The 18290-nt window shown below is 38.5% G+C and overlaps 1 protein-coding gene across 3 annotated transcripts in view; it reads left to right on the top strand.

Annotated features, from left to right (window-relative positions):
- The first annotated feature begins 10376 nt into the window (after positions 1-10376).
- prelid3a (PRELI domain containing 3A) overlaps positions 10377-18290 on the top strand; it is a 52145-nt gene continuing 44231 nt past the window's right edge. For all 3 annotated transcript variants that reach the window (XR_007936624.1, XR_007936625.1, XM_028817602.2), the window contains exons 1-2: positions 10377-11057; positions 16629-16797. Coding sequence is in view for 1 of the 3 variants with exons in the window: in XM_028817602.2 (XP_028673435.1) it covers positions 11026-11057; positions 16629-16797 (201 nt within the window). In the remaining 2 variants the exon portion in view is untranslated. The remainder of the gene's footprint in view (positions 11058-16628; positions 16798-18290) is intronic.

Raw genomic sequence — 18290 nt, 5'->3', positions numbered from 1 at the left:
ATATTTTTTCTCTTTATTTAGGTGGGTGTTAAAGAAATACATGATAATTCAGCCAATGCGAATGTCTATCTATGGTCCACTTTGGTTAAAAGGCATTTCTCAAGTTTAAAAACAAACATTACATCTATTCATCCATTTTCAAAACCCACTATATCCTGATCAAGGTCGCAGGGGAGCTGGAGGCTATCCTAACAAACATACAGCACAAGGCAGGAACAATCCTGGGACAGGACACCAGTCCACCACAGGGTAAGCACACTTACATACACACACGGGGCAATTTTGCATCACCAGTCCACCTAACTTGCATGACTTTGGACTGTAGGAGAAAACTGGAGCACCCTGGGAAACCCATGCAGAGTGAGGGAAAACCATGTAAGCTCTATGCAGGAAGCACCCCAGACATGAACCCTAGTCTTCTCATGAGAGAGAGTAGCGCTGCTACTACAGGCGAGTGCCACCCTTTAAAAACAAACATTATATAAAGTAATTATGTGAATATGTATTAAATAAGGAAAGGCAGGGTCTGGCTAGAGTTATTTTACTCTTTAAGACTGATGAATGTGTTTTTTTTTTTTGTTCATTTTATATCAAACTATTACTTTGATAGTTGCAAATATAATTAAAAACAATGCCCGATTCCTACATTTAGAAATAGACAGTACATTTAGGAATTTAGACAGCACTCTGAAATAACTGGCATGTAAAAATTAATATGCTACCTATTTTGTAACTATGATTGCTTATATTACAGCCGTTTTTTTACCATGTCACCAAATAATTCTTAAAATGTTTTATTTATGTAACACCTCAGTCTAGTTTTACCTGCACAAAGACACCTATTCCACTTTTCTGAATCTTACTGAATTTTAATTTAAAAGTTGTTTACTTTAAGCACAAATTGCTTACACTAATTTGCATACAGTAAGTGATGTTTTTGAACAGAAATGAACTTGTAGCAGAACTTGGATCCAATGTATTGTTGATCTTCATAACAATTCAAGGCTTGGATTCCACTGGAAGGCCAAAAGCCTACACAGAGGTAAAACATGAGTCAAAAGGAGAATCCAAATTCATACTCAAAGACAGGAAACAAAACTCAAATGCCAGTGTTGACTGGCAGTGATGCAGTTTCCTTTATGCTACTGACAGTGTTAGAAGCTGGACATAGCCAGCCCACAATACAGAAATGGATGTGTCCGCAGGTCATCTTCAAAACCAAAAAAAATGTAGACCTCCTCACATAATTCCATGTGACATTTTGCTGTTTAATACAACAGATAACTCCATGTCAGATATGACAGAACATCAGAATTGACTTGTAGGAAACTAGCAGTGTAACTGTAGGCTTACAGACACTTATGTTCCTAAATATTACGTAGCCTACATCCATTTTGCATACTATGAATGCACCTGTCTGAGGTGAAACAATTTAACAAATTGTGATTATAATGAACCTCAAGATGAAATGTAACATCTTGTGACAATTTTTTAATAATAATAATAATTGTGTTTAATTGTAATTATATATTAATAAATAAAAATAATGTACAATAATTTTCAAATAATGTTTACATACTGTAACAATTCAGATATTCAACTAAATTCTCTACTTTTAAAGAAAATTTGCATCATTTTTTCAGGGTTCCACACAAAAGTCATTTTTTTGTGGTCCAACTGTCAGATCCTGACTGCCAAATAATTCCTGTCACTAAGCAGCAGCCAAATTATCAAAAAAGTTGTGTAAAAGGAGTTTATTGTTCAAGGTTTATTTCCCTTACTTACATCTATGTTAAATAAGATCAGTCAAATCCCAACTACTGAATATTATTTTAAAATGTATACTACTGACTCTTGACTGAATGATTTTGATTCCACCTCCTGCAATGCCATCTGTCCCCAAACTGATCCAAACTATTAATGAGAAAAGCAGCAAATGTGAATTTGATCACAATGGTCTGAAATCAATGTCTGAATTATCACTTTTGTAACCATAGATCTGCATTTCATAATTTGTCTCAGAATACTGTATATGACACTATACATAAATATGATACTGTAATCTGTCAGGAAACACTGCTACTGATTAATAATATCTACAAACATCAGACACACCAGACTATGACATAAGCATGTATACTAAGTTAAAGATAGTGTTAAAGACTTTATATAAAGCATAATAATACGGAGTACCCATAGAAAAACTTGTATAGATATAAGTAGAATTTGTAAATTCCAAACAATCACCAAGCATGACATTTCCATCCAAACCATGAAGCCTCCCTGTAAATAATATGTTTGTCAAATACAAAATACAGATATTAGAATTCATGGTTTATCTCTCTCTCTCTCTCTCTCTCTCTAGTAGTAATTAAGGCTTGTGTGGAAAGGGCAACACCATTATAATAAAAGTAAATACTGGAACCAAGAAGGTTATAGATAACTAATAAAGTGCTTATGGTCTGGAGTGTTCATTTTAAACTCCCAGCTAAATAAATGTGCAGGAGCAAATCAGCCATGTAAACAAAAAAGAACAATGCAGGAAAAAAGAGGACACTGGTAACATAATTAGTTTAAATTACAGAATACAGCAATTGAAAATTCAAAAGGAAATCAAAAGATTATGCTTTCAGACACATATCAAACTATACATCTTATTGTATCAGAAATGAATAGAAATAAATACAGAATTGTTACCATTTACTGAACACCACATAGCAAAAAGGATTTAATGCTTCAAACTTTCAGAAACCCACACACTAGTATTTTCCTGGTCTGGAACACAAAAACAGGCTTCACCTCAGGCATCATGACATCAAATCCAAGCGCCAGGCCCCCAAAAGAGATCAAAATGCCCTTAAAGTTTCAAATTCTCTTACGATGTCTCTCAAAGGAGAGAAACCGTGAAAACACTGGTCTGTGGTAAAATCCGTGCTACATTCTTTATAAATTAAAATATATATTCCAAAAAAATAGAAAATTGCAAAAATGCCCTAAACAATGAAAAAAGAGCTGCATAAAAGTTGAACAAGTCTCAAAGCACAGTCCATAACAGAAATCCAGAGTGGTGGCTCTCTGGCTAAAGGGTCTGGGCTGGTAACTCAAAGGTTGCCAGTCCGAATCCTGGCAGTTACAGAAAGAATGCTACTGTGTTAGGCCCTTGAGCTTGGCCCTTAACCTGGAATTCCTCCAGGGGAGTTGTACAAATAGCTGGCACTGCACTCTGACCCCAAAACTCTCTGGAGAGTAAGTTGGGATATGATAAAAATGATAAATTCCTAATACAGTATAAGATATTGTAGACGTCCAATAAAGGATTTAAAAAAAAAAAAAACTAAAAATCACCAAATCAAAGCAAAATAATCAAAAAAAAAAAAATCAAGACAACAAAACTCAACAAACCAATCCTTCCACTACAAGGCACCACAACCCAAGATCTGGGCCTTAAATAGCCAGAGGGAGTTTTTAAGTGTGGTGTGATCATGGTGGGCCCACCCAAACAGTGTATAGAAAGTTATGTCTCTTTAAATGTGCAGCCAATGTATAAATAATAAAAACATTTGATAGAAATTACATTAAAATATAGTTAATATTTCAAAAATGATAATAAAGCAGAAAATAAACTTAAGCTATAGCCACTGTTTATGCCGTGACTTAACAACAATATCTTGTATTGTCACATGTTGTAAAAATAAATTTTTCTATGAATAAAATAGATTTATAGTAACAAACAATGTTTGATTTTTTGTATTACGTATGTAGTGTTGATAATTATTTTTCAGCAATATATATTTTGTATATGAAACATAGAAAAGACCAAGATAAAAAAAAATGGAAATGGCATGAGCTGACACGCTACCACCTTTACTAATGTGTAACCACCACAGAGCAGCACTAAGATGGTCCTTTCCGAGTATTAAATAGAAAAAAAAGCATTGTGATTTTCTCTGATTATTTTTCACAATTAACTTCTCATAGAGACTGGGCATCAGAGCCATGAGACTGATCCAGTAGTCAAAACCATTTTTCCATAGGTTGTCTGCAAACGCCCAAAAATTTCTTCTCGGTCAATGACTGAGTAAATCAGGGACATATAGTTTTGTATAAATCCATACAGAGACTATCTGGCCTAGTCTACAATAAACCTTGGAGTATTGGCCTAGCCTTTCACTCTAAATGCAGAAGTATCATCTAATCGAAATGAGTTCAACAGAGTGGACGTGCAGTCAACAATATCTACATTGTCACTCATGACACTGTCACTCGAGGGCTTCATTGTTGACAAACCCATTCCAAGATATAAGTCATGAGTACCAATAAAACACATTACAATTTTAACTCCAAAAGATGGCATATACAACTGACAATATAACCTAATTAAAGAAACTTTAAATAGAAAACAAAACTGATAGAAAATAGGCTGATAGGAGAGTCCATTTGACACACACAGGGAGGTTACTGAATTTCTGATCATGGGGGTCTCAAATTCAAGTCCGGGGAGCCCAGAGTATCATTTAAAGCTGTTGATGGAATTTGTTATTTACAGTATTTACACAATTTATTCCTGCTCATTCAAATATTTTTTCTATTTAAGTTTTCCTTTATTAAGTTGCAGTGTCAGATTTTCTGTTGTTGCAGTCATACATTTAATATAGGATTCTTAACAGTAGTGTAATGCATTTTGTTACTACATACATTAGAAAACACATTCCAATAAACAGGTCATTGCAAACATTAACACTGAATATACCAACAGAGTCTAACTGTTGAGCTGACTGAAAAGTACTTAACAATAATAACACATTTTCTTTATATAGCGCCTTTCACATGCTCAAGGCACTTACCTTTAGAGGAGGTCACAGGATAACCTGTTTAAAAGGCAAGTTTCTACTCAAAAGGATGAAAAACACCCAAATGAGGATCAGGTTTACAGAGATGTCAGTACAAACCAGTTGCAGTTTCCTTACACCTCCTCCATCTGACTCGGTTAGAGGTACCATCTAAAAAGGGCCACTGCCACCATTAAGGCAAATTGTGCATTTGCCTAGTGCACAGATCATAAGGGGAGGGTAAACGCAGCTGCTCGGGTTAGTTACCAACCAGTCGGTTGGCGCACTATAATGAGCTTGGCCTAGGGTGCAAAATAACCTAACACCGGCACTGGGTCTACAGTGTCAGCATGTTTCTTGTATTTCTCCTGGATAAACTGCAGTCACTTACAGGATGCTACCCATAAGGCTGCTGAACTTTGTCCCCAAGCCACCAGGTAGTAGCAGGGAATCCCAACATTATCACTAAAATACACAAAAAAGTAAAGACACAAAAAAGTACAAGCATCCCAAGATTACAATGATTTGTTCAATTATCTTATTTTTGGAGGCACAGAGGGCAGCCTAAATTTCATATCCGGTCACTGTCCCTTTGGGGTTGGCATGTGCTCCCATAGTCTGCATGGGTTTTCGTTCAAGAACCACCCCCCCAAAACTCCCTGAAGAAGTGCTTTGATAGGTTTAGTTGAACTGGTGATTTCTCGTAGTGTGAGTGTGGATGTGCGCATGGGTGGACCCAGTGCTCTCAGGATGGACTCAAGACCCAGCAACTCTGAGGGGGAACTAGAGAATGGTTGTATTGAGTGTAGTGAACACAATAACCTAATCATTTTAATGCTTAAACCTAACGATTCCCCCATCAAATTGGACTGCCGCTTCCAAAAGGACCTATTATATAAATTATGTCAACTGTACATGACAGTAACATATAAACGTTACTCAACAACAAGACTGAATAGAAAAAAAATTGTTGATACCTTTTTCTAGTAAGAAACTGTCTAAACATTGTCCATGAGTCTAAGCTGCACTCATGCCCTACTGATTTTTACTTATTGCCTATTTCAAAATATTGTGTATCCATTAGTTAAGTCCTAGTACACTTGCATTGAACCACTTAACACAAACATTTTTTTCCTACACTATACAGTATTTTGCGCTTAAATTTAGTTAAGTAAAAAATACTTAAGCCAGTGATAAATTCCCTCACGTAGGATATCTGAGAAATTATGAAAACTCAGACTGGTGCATGTATTTTCTATGCATCATCAAAAATCTCAACCAAGAAATGCAACAAATAAAAACAACAATATAAAGGAATTTTATGTTTATTTTTAGTGCAAAGAGTTTACAAAACCCAGAAAAGGTAACTGAAAGATACATCCATCCATCCATTTTCCAACCCGCTGAATCCGAACACAGGGTCACGGGGGTCTGCTGGAGCCAATCCCAGCCAACACAGGGCACAAGGCAGGAACCAATCCCGAGCAGGGTGCCAACCCACCGCATGACACACACAAACACACACACCTACACACCAAGCACACACTAGGGCCAATTTAGAATCGCCAATCCACCTAACCTGCATGTCTTTGGACTGTGGGAGGAAACCCACGCAGACACGGGGAGAACATGCAAACTCCACGCAGGGAGGACCCAGGAAGCGAACCCAGGTCCCCAGGTCTCACAACTGCGAGGCAGCAGCGCTACCCACTGCGCCACCGTGCCGCCCACGAAAGATACATGATGAGGAAAAAAAAAAAAAACACATTTGGGATTCATGGGAGATATTAGTTAATCTCCTAGCACTACATGTACATCAAAACCATTGAACATGTCACATCTGTTAAAAAGCTGGCAATATATTTACAGAATGCAACTAATCACATTAATTTGGTCCAAATCTTTTAAAGAACTTAAATATGTAAAGCATGCTTAGGAGCTTAAGACCCTGGACATTTTTCTCCTTTCTGTGCTAAATATCCCCAAAACCAGGAACCTGTATGAATAGGCATAAATCTGTTATGTATATAACATATATCAAATGTTTTGTGCTGCTTGAGAATAGAAGTAAAGCACATAGTTTTGCCACTTACCACTGTCACTGAGGTTATCCACACCCAGCACTTCATGACTCAGCCATAATTCTAATTGCAGTGCCTATACGTACATCTGTAACAGTAATAAATGAGTTCAGACCTAAAGAATTTGGACAATTTAACTTAAGAGCAAAGCCAGACACTGACCTCCATTTATTGAAAAACTGTTTTAATCCTGTCAACAATTCTTTGTTTTATGCATTGCTTTGGTAAGTTTATGTTAAGATATATCAATGTTACATTTGTCTTTGTCATTTACTGGTTTTTTTTCTACATTTTGTCTATATTAATCATATTGTGCTGCGCTTTGAGATGTCTAAAGCGCTGTAAAAATATATAAATAAATATCATTACCTTCATCCTGGAGTTGGCCTCTCTCTTTTGCCCCTTCCTCTTCCACCTTTAATATGTAGCTTTCTCATCAAAATAAAGAAATACAGTTTGTATTAATTGTTTTGTACCTCTCACAGAAGCCCCAAGAACCTTCAGTCAATCTTTTTTTCTGAACCCACATACTTCACAGCCACAGCTTTTCCCACAAGAACCAACCCACCCTGTACCTTGTTATAGTAAGGTTAATAAGGTTAACACCATTTAACCGAACAGTAGATGAGAGCTAAAAGAAAAGTAGACTTGTTTTTAATGTATCTTGTCTTATACATAGGGACCTAGAAAGCTGCATTATCAATTACTTTCCGTTGCAAAAAAGATTACATTTAAGACACATAGTTAAAAAATATTGGTCAAATTAAAAGTCTGAATTAGCATAAGCCACCCAAATTTGTAGTTTTCATAAGAAATGTAATGATTTACTTCATGAAGTTGAAGAACATAATGAACAAGAATAGTTGCATGGAATATCTGAAATATTAACATGAGACTATTTAGACTTGATTGGAGTACACAATCGTAAAAGACAATTGTCATTTTTCACCCACCTGATAGAGGTCTACAGAAGGCTGAATCCCTAGTAAAGGATCATAAATAACAATGTTAGTAATCACTGACCTTGAAATGGTCTAAAATGATACCCCACAACTTATGTTTGGGAGTGACTCTTAGAGGGCTAGGACCACTGGTAATGAATCAAAGATCAAAAATATTATCACATTTGGGATCAGCAACCTCACAATGGCATAAAATGACACTCCACATGCCTATATTATGAATCCCCGTTTGTTCAGTTTTATTACAAAAAAAACTTTGACCCCTTGTACCCATTTTAGGGGGTAAAACCCTGAAGTTGGTTGATGTGGCAGGCACAACATCAAGTCCTTCTGATCATTTTTGCTAATGACACCTATTGTTTTTCCCTTTATCATAAGGGTATCATTTCCTGCAGAAAATATCCAAAAATGGCCAAAAAAAAGATTTTCAGATATAGAGGTTCAGAAAGCGCAACGTCTTGCATAACTTGATATCAAGAAGAGTCAAATGGTTTTCTCCATACAGCTGAGTCAGGAGGCATCGGACAAAAAAACTGAAGTGATTTCGAAATGTTCAGAATAAATTTTTATGAAAACAAAATATAAGAAAAGTTGACAAACAAGGGACCATTCAGCCCATCAGGCTTGCTTGTTTAGCTAGTAGTCAGGATTTCCCAATAACTCATCCATTCAAGTGCAAGCAATTTCAAATTATAGAAGTGACCAACCAAGGTAGGGTCAACCAGACTGCTCAATGTACTGCACATCACAGCTTGAAAATTTTAAACAAAAGTCAAAATACAAGGTACATATGAGAATTATTTTTGGCTCGTATGCAGTTTGTTTGACTCTTCAAATAAATCCAGTTTACAATGTACCAGTATCAATCTAAATCCACAAAATTAATAAAAATACATTAGACAGATCATCTATAAACAAGCATAAACACCCATGCTGACTTCATATTGTTTACACTGCAGGACTTCTGCAGATGGCATGTGTGAAATCACCACTGGCAAATGTGTCTGCAAGACTCTCAGAAAGTACGAGTTATAGGCATGACACTGCAGGAAACAAAGCAATTTGGCTCTATTGGCAGGCTCTCTTTTGTTTAATTTAATGTTCTTAGAAAAACATCAAATCTATGTATCATGAATAAAAAAATACAACTTTGTCGGAATAGCGGTACATACAAATAGAATTTGGGACCTATTTGACCCACCAGCCAACCAGGTAGTTTAAAGTAACTAACTATATCTATGTAAATTATTTAAAGATTGTTCACAAAAATCTTAAAACCTGAACATAAAAATCTGGATACACCTAGTATCTTGGAAAAGTTGCAAAACGCATAAGACCGCTTTCATTATTCACCAGCATTAAAAAAAGTATTTTTTCTCTCGACTTGCATCGATAATGCTTTTAACTTTCCACACACTTTCTTAATCGTTTAATTCACTGCACCTCAATAACGTGTACTGTTCAAAAGGCATTTCTGCTGCAGTAATGTTTTACATGAAAATCCGCAGGGATCATTATGCATTTATTTTATTATTTGGTCATTTTTAATATTTGCTACATACTTTACATTTTTTCCGGGGTAAATTCTTATATTTTTCTATTTTAGTCTGCCTGATCTCACAGCAAATGGACCAGGTTCGGGTCATGAATCTTCCCTGCTCTTTGTTTGCATGTTCTTTCCTTGTTTCAGTGTTTCTTCCGGGTGCTCCAGATTCGTCCCACAATCCAAAGACAAGCAGGTTTGTTTGATGCACTGGTAATGCTGTGTGTGTATGTTTGGGTTCACCTTGCGACGACCTGACGCCTTGTTAATGGCTTGTTCCTGCCTTGCGCTCTATGCTTGTTAGTATGGGCTTTTGACTGTCATTTCCCACACCGACCCCGGAACACTGCTCAGGATTAAACGGGTTTAGAAAAGGATTTGGTACAGTATGGATTATCGGGGTCGTTCCGTAATCCGTGACTTCTTTTTTGTCCCGTTCCGTTCTCGAGTTCTGTATTAAGCGCTATACTTCAGCATGCCGTTTGTCTTCCATCATGAACACTGCCTCTAAAATAAGGTATATGGCCTTGAATGATAACTCCCTTACAATTTTAACTGCACCAGCGTCGCCGCCTACTTCTATCTTGCTCCGGACTCAAGTCTACAGCTAGTGCTTCGAGAAGGGCATTGCTGCAGACAGGAGACATTATGGGTGGATCTAGAGGTCTGCAGTAATATCTACTTGAGCGCTTCAGGCGAAAGAAAAACGCGAAATTGGCGCCCACCAGCATCACGTGGGTATCATTTCCGCATAACGTACCAATCCAATAACAACTTTTGAGCAACACCGCCCATTAAACGTTTAAACCTATTTCCGACATTTATTTGGATAATGCCGCCCTATTCTATGATAAATATTAATAGAGCCCGCCCCCTCAACGAAAAACCCCTATCTCGAATTACTAACCACTCCCACATTATGAGACAAATGAGGATGGCAGCCGAAAAATCTTTTAGTATTACTGGGTGGTGTGTGCGTTTGTCGCAGTACTACTTATTAATTGCAGCCTCATTAAAGCCCGGTTTAATTTTGAGAATGAATTATTATTTTAAAAGTGTGTATTTTTTCGGTGAAAAATAAGGCAGGAAACAACTTTAAGGTTTATAAACGTCGTGTTTTCCATTAAGAAATGACTTATAATTTGCTTACGACAGACTTGTTTGTGGCAAAATTGTAAATAAGTGGGGAACAAATAAATATTTCATTAATAGTTTCAATGTGTTTAACAGTGCATGAATAATCTTCCTTATCTGCCAGCTGCATGTCAAACTCCCTATGAAGCGACGCCCACTCAGTGGTGTGTCCATCTGCGCCAAGCGAATGCTGACTCGAGCTTCGGTGTTCTGTGCGAAGGATGCGATCAAGGGGTTGCAGACACTGAAATTAAAAACTGACTGTGCTAACATTTCGGATTAGACAGCAAGCATAGCGACTCCTGAAACATAGAGAAGCACCTGAAACCTCCAGAAACACCAGCAATCTATTGCTTGGGAAGAGAGAAGACTCCATGAGCGCCGGGAGGAGCAGGCCGGGACTGAAGAGGAGAGCGGCGAAATGCTCGGTGCTGTGAAGGCTACTGGCTACGGTGCTTTTGCTAACGGCAGACACGATGAAGATGTGGAGTTCGGAGCATATATTTAGGTATTTGAATCTCTTCATTAAGTGTAAGAGTGAGACTAGTCAAAAATGATCAATTACGGCATGGCTTTGCTGCATAAAAGTGTGCGGCGTGATACACGGGGACATAAAGGTGACAATAGGGGTGCCGTCATCGTAAAGTAAAAGGTAAAAAGGCATCACGGTTACGTGTACGTTTTGTTTATCAAAAATATAATCTCGCGCCCTTGTGTAGCTTGCTTCTCATCTATACTACTTTTGTATTGTACCTTTTTATTAAGCAATGGGTTATCGGTGTTATTTAACGTCAAGATATTTGTACATTTAGCCAAGTATACAGCCGCATACTATATTTGTTTCCATAACTGAAAAATCTCTTCTTGCCATTACGCCAATAAAACCAAAGTAAAAGTGATTTTCTTATTAGAGTGGCCTGCAAAAAAATCGTCAAAAAATTTAGGAATTCTTCATATATCGGAGAATGTTGAATTTAATTCGGCAACAGAACTGCTTTATCACAGCCCGTTTTTGAGAAATGAATATTATACCTATTGTTTTAAATGTAATTATTACTTTCAAAAAGTAGTCAACTTGCAGGTTTTTTACCTCTTATTATCCTTTGAGAGTGTTTTAACGGTAAAATGACCAGCAAAGAGACTCGCTCCACTTTCCTCAATAACGTCTCTCCATTTGAGCAATGACCTGTAGGAACCCTTTACCATGTCCAAACCAGTTAAACAACTTTTTCTTCTGGGCAATAAAGGGGCATCTTTCTCCGTTCTGCAAAAACCTACCGCCTTCGCCCCCCGTGACGAAACTTCATACAATGGGTGACCGAGCCTTTGCAGCCGCTGCTCCACGGCTCTGGAATGCCCTACCAGCGAGCCTAAGAACACAGCAGATTGTGGGCTGTTTTAAAGAACAGCTAAATACTTTTCTATTTAGGAAAGCGTATTAACAAGAATGTTATTATTATTATTTTATCTCTGGTTTTCATCTTGCTTTGCCTTTGTTTAAATTTTTTATGTAGCACTTTGAGATTTACTGCTAATGTAAAGTGCCCTATAAATAAAATGCATTATTATTATTATTGTCTTTCTATCCTTCTAAATACACATTCCTGGGTTATCAATTTTATTTTCCAAATTCCAATTTCAGAAAAGGATTCAGCACACCCAAAACTATACAGTACACCAACATTTTGTTTCGTGCCTGACGATGAATGACTCTAGTTTGTATTATGTAAATGTGCCTAAAAATGGGCAATCAAATCTTTGCAATATACAACATAGCAGCCATCACAGATTACACACATACACACATGGAGCTTGGCATTTTAGAAATTGAGCATACCACTGGATAACTGGCATGTGAATTATGCAAGTTGCATGAGTAACTTAAGTCACCTCCCCATGAACGTTTTTCGCATGGTTTGACGTTGTACACCATTGGTCATTATTGGCTTATGTCATAAATGTTTTATCTCCATTCTGCATGAAACCATTAGATTTCAAGTTTTCCTCAACCACCACTACAAAGTACATGGGGTAGGTAATACATAAAACCATTTTTGGTTGGAGTATTCCATTCATTATCTAACTCACTTAGCCTACCCAATCAAATTCTCTTGTCTTTGAAATATTCAAAACATTACTCTGTTCTGTTAATAAACTTAACATCAAACACTACTTTTTGATTAACAATAGCATTACCTGGCCACAAGAACAGAACAATGTAGTTCTCCTAAGAGGCATAACCAAGGATGATTATTGCTAGCTGGGCAAAGAATTGATCTGAGAATTTAAAAACTAAACTCACGAGAAGCATTCTGCAAAAGTGGCTGCGTAGAAAGGGTTGATATAGAGAGAGATTGAACAGCTAATGTCACCCGGAAGCGTTCAGAGACAGTCTCTGCGCGGTTGACTAATGGAGCTCCACTATTAGCTCACACTACAGGGAGATCGCTTGTGGCCCAGATATTGCAGGTTCACGACTGACCACCGGCAGTTACTACAGCGCAAACTTTCAAACTGAGATGCTTCACAATGCGAGTCCAAAGCAATTCACTTGGGGATTTACAGTGTGGATGGGTGGAATGTACTGGCAACACTGCATAGAAAAGGTAGGGGCTGATAGGAAGATCAGCTGACATCACCAGGTAGCACTCTGCTTGGAGTGTTCAGAGATGGTCTGCGCAGCTGACTAGTGGAGCTCTCGTATAAGCTTACACTGGAAGGAGTCCACTTTTAATCCAAATGTTGCAGGTTCGTGATTGGCCAATGGGAGTTTATTACAGTACAGATCTTCAGACTGATGTGCGTTGCAGTGTAACTCCTCGGCAATTCACCACTCATTGCCGCACCTACATTCATTTACCACAGTCCAATTCAGAATAATCAGACAATCATACTTACACATCTTTAGAATTTTGGGAGAATTTGGTGTAACTGGAGAAAATCCACATGGACAACATCCAAACTGCACAAACATTTGAAATCATGTCTGTGGTGGAGGGCACGGATATTATTTCAGCTAAGTTGATTCAGATATTCAGCCTGAAAGTATCCATATTACTAACCGAGAATGCTAAACCGGATGGACGCAGGGACATCCAGCCATGGGCCGTAGCCGCAAAAAGACGTACTGCGCAGGCGCCCCAAGAAATGAGGCTCCGCGAGAGGCGGCCGCAACCACAGAAAAAAGGAGTGAGCACAGAAAAAAGGAGTCAAAGAAATGAGGCCCCGCGACCACAGAAAAAAGGAGTCAGCACAGAAAAAAGGAGTCAAACGCAGGCGACACACAGCGCCGCACGAAACCCATTGCACACGAAACTAGCACACAAAAAAAAAAGAAGCCCCCCCCCCCCCCTACAGGCACCGGACGGGACATACACAAAGAGGACGATTCAACAAGCCCCTGGCACACAAAAAAAAAGAACCCAAAACCACCCCACCCACCCTACAAGCAACGGACGGGACACACACAAAGAGGAGGATTCAACAAGCCCCTGGCACACAAAAAGAAAGAAGACGCTCGCGCCCCACCAAACCTCCCCCACCCCCGCTCAGACACCGCAAAAGCACACAGCGCCGCACGAATCCCATTGCACACGAAACGGGACCCACACAAACAGGAGGATTTAACAAGCTCCTAACGCACCAAAAAAAAGGAGCCGTGACCGCCACGCCAGGCCCATTAGAGACGAGACATGGCACACGGAACGTTCACAACAATGACAAATCAGACCCACAAACACACTAACATCAATAAGAAGTGACACCCAAAGCCCCATTTCTAAAGGAACCGTCCATATTAAACATACGTCATCTCAACACCTTCACACTAGGCAGCATAAGTGGATCTCCTTACAATAAAGCACTATTAACCATTCAACTGCAGAAAAGGCTCCATATTAACAGTGAGTGCGATACTCCTTATTACTTATCCATATTTCGCATGCTGAGGAACAAACAAGTCATGAATACACGCTCACGGGTACAAAACGATTCGGCTCGGATAACGGGACCAAACACACGAACCCGCATGAAACAACAAAATACACGGCGGCGCATCTGCATTACATCCTACAATAGTTCATTTGATTTTGCATCTACCGGAGTAAATATCAGGTCACCAAAAGGCAATGACCCATACTGCTTTCGCGTATGTGGACAAATATTACATCGCATTGGAACAGTGCACCCTGAAACAAATCAAGAACGCAAATATGCACAAATCATGTCGGCACCTACAAAGCGCTTCTGAAACCGCGGAAGAAAAAATGTCTCGGCTCCAAAAACACATGTCACTCCTTATTCCAAATACCGGTCCCAATCACAGAAACATCGGTATCCACTATGACAATGCACAGTAACAATGCACGTGACATCCGTCTTGCCACACTATTAATTATAGATGAATGTAGAATGGCATCCAGTCACTTACTCAACACCATTGATAAACTTCTACAAACGTTGATGAATAATAATATTCCCTTTGCAGGAAAGGTACTTTTATTAGGAGGAGATTTTAGACAGTGCTTAACTATTACTACACTTACAATGCGCTCAGCTATTGTTCAGTCCACCTTAAAATACGCGGACAATTGGCATTGCGTTGATGAATAATAATATTCCCTTTGGAGTGAAGGTACTTTTATTAGGAGTAGATTTTAGACAGTGCTTACCTATTGCTCCACATGCCATGCGCTCATCTATTATTCAGTCCACCTTAAAATACGCGACGACGTCATATAAACAACACGAGACCGAACTACAATACATATACAGGCGCGAGACCTAATTGGTGATAAAACGAAGAAATGAACAGTCCGCATATTAACAGTGAGTTCGATCCTACTTATTACTTATCCATATTCCTAACGATAAAGATCAAACAAGTCATCAATTCACGATCACGGATACAAAACTAGACGGCTTGAGTAACGGGATCACAAACACGAACCCGCATCAAACAAAAAAATTCACCTCGGCGCGCTTCTAAAACCGCGGAACAAAAAATGTTACGCAAACAATTGGCTTTGCTTTCTAAAGATACACTTGGTACAAAACATGCGATTTCCAGATCCAGAATATAACAATTGGTTATTACAACTAGAACATTGTACACTCACCAATACAGATGGACTTCACCCAGATATTATTACAATTCCTCAACCCTTCATCTGCGACGACTTACTTACGGAGATATTTGGAACAGCGGTCTCATTAGACCAAATGCCCCTTTTAACACAACGCACTATATTATGTCCAAAAAATACTAATGTTGATCACATTAATAACCAGGTCATTTCATTACTTCCTGGAGAGGCACGGCTCTTTCTAAGCTCTGACAAAGTTGACTCTGATGACGACAATGAACATCTAAATTTCCCCTTAGAATATTTGAACACTATTAACCCAGCCGGATTACCACAACACAATCGTAACCTTAAAAACGGAACAATAATCATGCTATTAAGAAACCTTAACACTAAACAGGGTTTATGCAATGGCACACGTTTAGTCGTCAACACCATGACACACAATGTTATTCAAGCAACAGTTCTTACAGGATCACATGCTAACAATACTGTTCTCATTCCTAGAATTGACCTTACGAGTTCTGACCTAGAATTACCTTTTACATTGAAACGCCGACACTTCCCCATTAAACCTCCATTTGCCATAACCATCAACAAAGCACAAGAACAAACCATGGACATGGTTGGCATCTACCTCTCTGAGCCCATTTTTGGACATGGGCAACTTTATGTTGCCTTCTCACGTGTTCGACGTTCATCTGACGTTAAAGTTATAGATGCTCCATGCCAAGGAAGACTCATTCAAGGACAGGACACCATCTTTACTACTAATGTTGTGTACAAAGAAATATTCCAATAAACCATTACTCTGTGCCAAACACTGTATTTTTTGCTTTCTATATGCATCATCCACACTTGCACACTATTCCATATCTAATTCATACATCTCACTCTTTGTTATGCCCCAACGCCAGGGGTTGGCGAGCGAAGCGAGCAGGGGGCGGAGCCCCCTAGTAGTAACTAATAAACCATTTGTGCTTCTGTTTTTACAGTTACCCATGGGAGACTGTGATCAATGCTGCTATGAAGAAGTACCCCAACCCAATGAATCCCAGTGTGTTTGGAGTTGATGTGCTTGATAGAAAACTTGACACTCGAGGAAGGCTTCATAGCCATCGTCTTCTCAGTACTGAGTGGGGGCTGCCTAGTATTGTTAAAGCGGTAAACTTTTCAGTTTTTTTTTTTATTTTGGAGATTGTAGCTCAGTTTCAGAGTTTAAAAAGAAACAACAGAACAACTGTTATTTCAAATATTTATATAAAAGCCTAAAAATACATTTCTTTCACTGTCTTAATGGTTGTATATTGTTAGTTTGTTTAATGAATAAAAATAATACAGATGTATAAAGCAATTACTTTATTAGGTCCACCTTCTCATTAAAAAAATCGTGTGTTTCTCCAAAGAGGCCAAGCAAGTGGCTTTAACTCAATGTGCTGATATCTAGTAAGCAGACACGATCTAGTTTTTTAATTGTTGTTCGACCAACATTAGAATGGCCATGGCACATGATCTGAGGCACTTGAGCCTTAGTGTGGACTGGATTTTCACTCCTTATAGTCTCTAAGAGTTTACAGAGAATGGGCTGAAAAAGCAAAGTTATAGGGGGATGGAGAGAAATGGCCAGACACCTTCAAACCAACAGGAAAGCCACAAATCCTACAATAAGTTTTTTTTTTTTACAGCTGCATGCTAGTGAGGATTGGCTAAAGACATCACTCTATTCCTTCCAGCTAAGAATAAGAAGATGAGGCTATAGTGGTCATGTGAATGTCGACATGATTGAAAGTCAGAAAAATGTCATTGCTGATGGTAGTGACAGAATTTGAGATAAACAGCACAAATCCATGTGGGCCTGTGTCCTTGCATCAGTAGCATCAGCTGTTGGAGGGGAATGTTTCTTTGGAAGATATCGGTGTTCTTAACTCCTAAATGGATTATTTATCCTTGTCAGAAGGGGAAATATTTTGAATGACATCAGCTTTTGAATAGACCGACTTACCTTTGTGGAACTCTTCACATAAATCGCTAATACTTACCTGAAGCAGTAATTTCCACCAAGTTGAGAAAAGGGGATACTGTTGTATGGAAAAGCAGACAAATAATGGTTTCAAAGTGGAAAAACAAAAGAGAAGCAATAATGCTGTCTGCTATACATGCTGGAGAAATAGTTGAAGGCAGCAAAAGAAATAGGCATGGCAGACTCATCAAGAAACCTGACTGTGTGCTCTATTACAATGATTGCAAATGCAGTGTAGATCGTCTTGATTAGCTGTTATCATATCCCTCACTACTATGCCAAGTACTAAAATGATACAGAAAAGTAGCTGTACAGGTTCTGGACATTACCATGAGCTAATCGTTTTTGTTACACCATAAATGTGTTGGGGAAGCATCTCCAGATCTAGTTTCACTCTCATATCATCTGCACTCTCATTACTACACAAGATTGACCAGGTGAGGTTTCGGCTGCTCAGAAAATGTTTCTACATTACAAGGCATCCGACCTGTCACAGTTGCTAGAACAGCACAAAAAGTCACCAACCACCAAATGGGTTGTGTGCAGCAAGTGTGGACAATGCAAAGAAACACATTACATTTGCGACACGTGTTTTGAAGCCTGGCTATCTGATAAAAACTGTTTGGACTCCTCCCAA

The sequence above is a fragment of the Erpetoichthys calabaricus genome, chromosome 13 (genome assembly GCF_900747795.2).
Source record: "Erpetoichthys calabaricus chromosome 13, fErpCal1.3, whole genome shotgun sequence".
Taxonomy (NCBI): Eukaryota; Metazoa; Chordata; class Cladistia; order Polypteriformes; family Polypteridae; genus Erpetoichthys; species Erpetoichthys calabaricus.
Note: the sequence above shows the minus strand (reverse complement) of the source record. Positions and strands in the feature narration are given on the sequence as shown.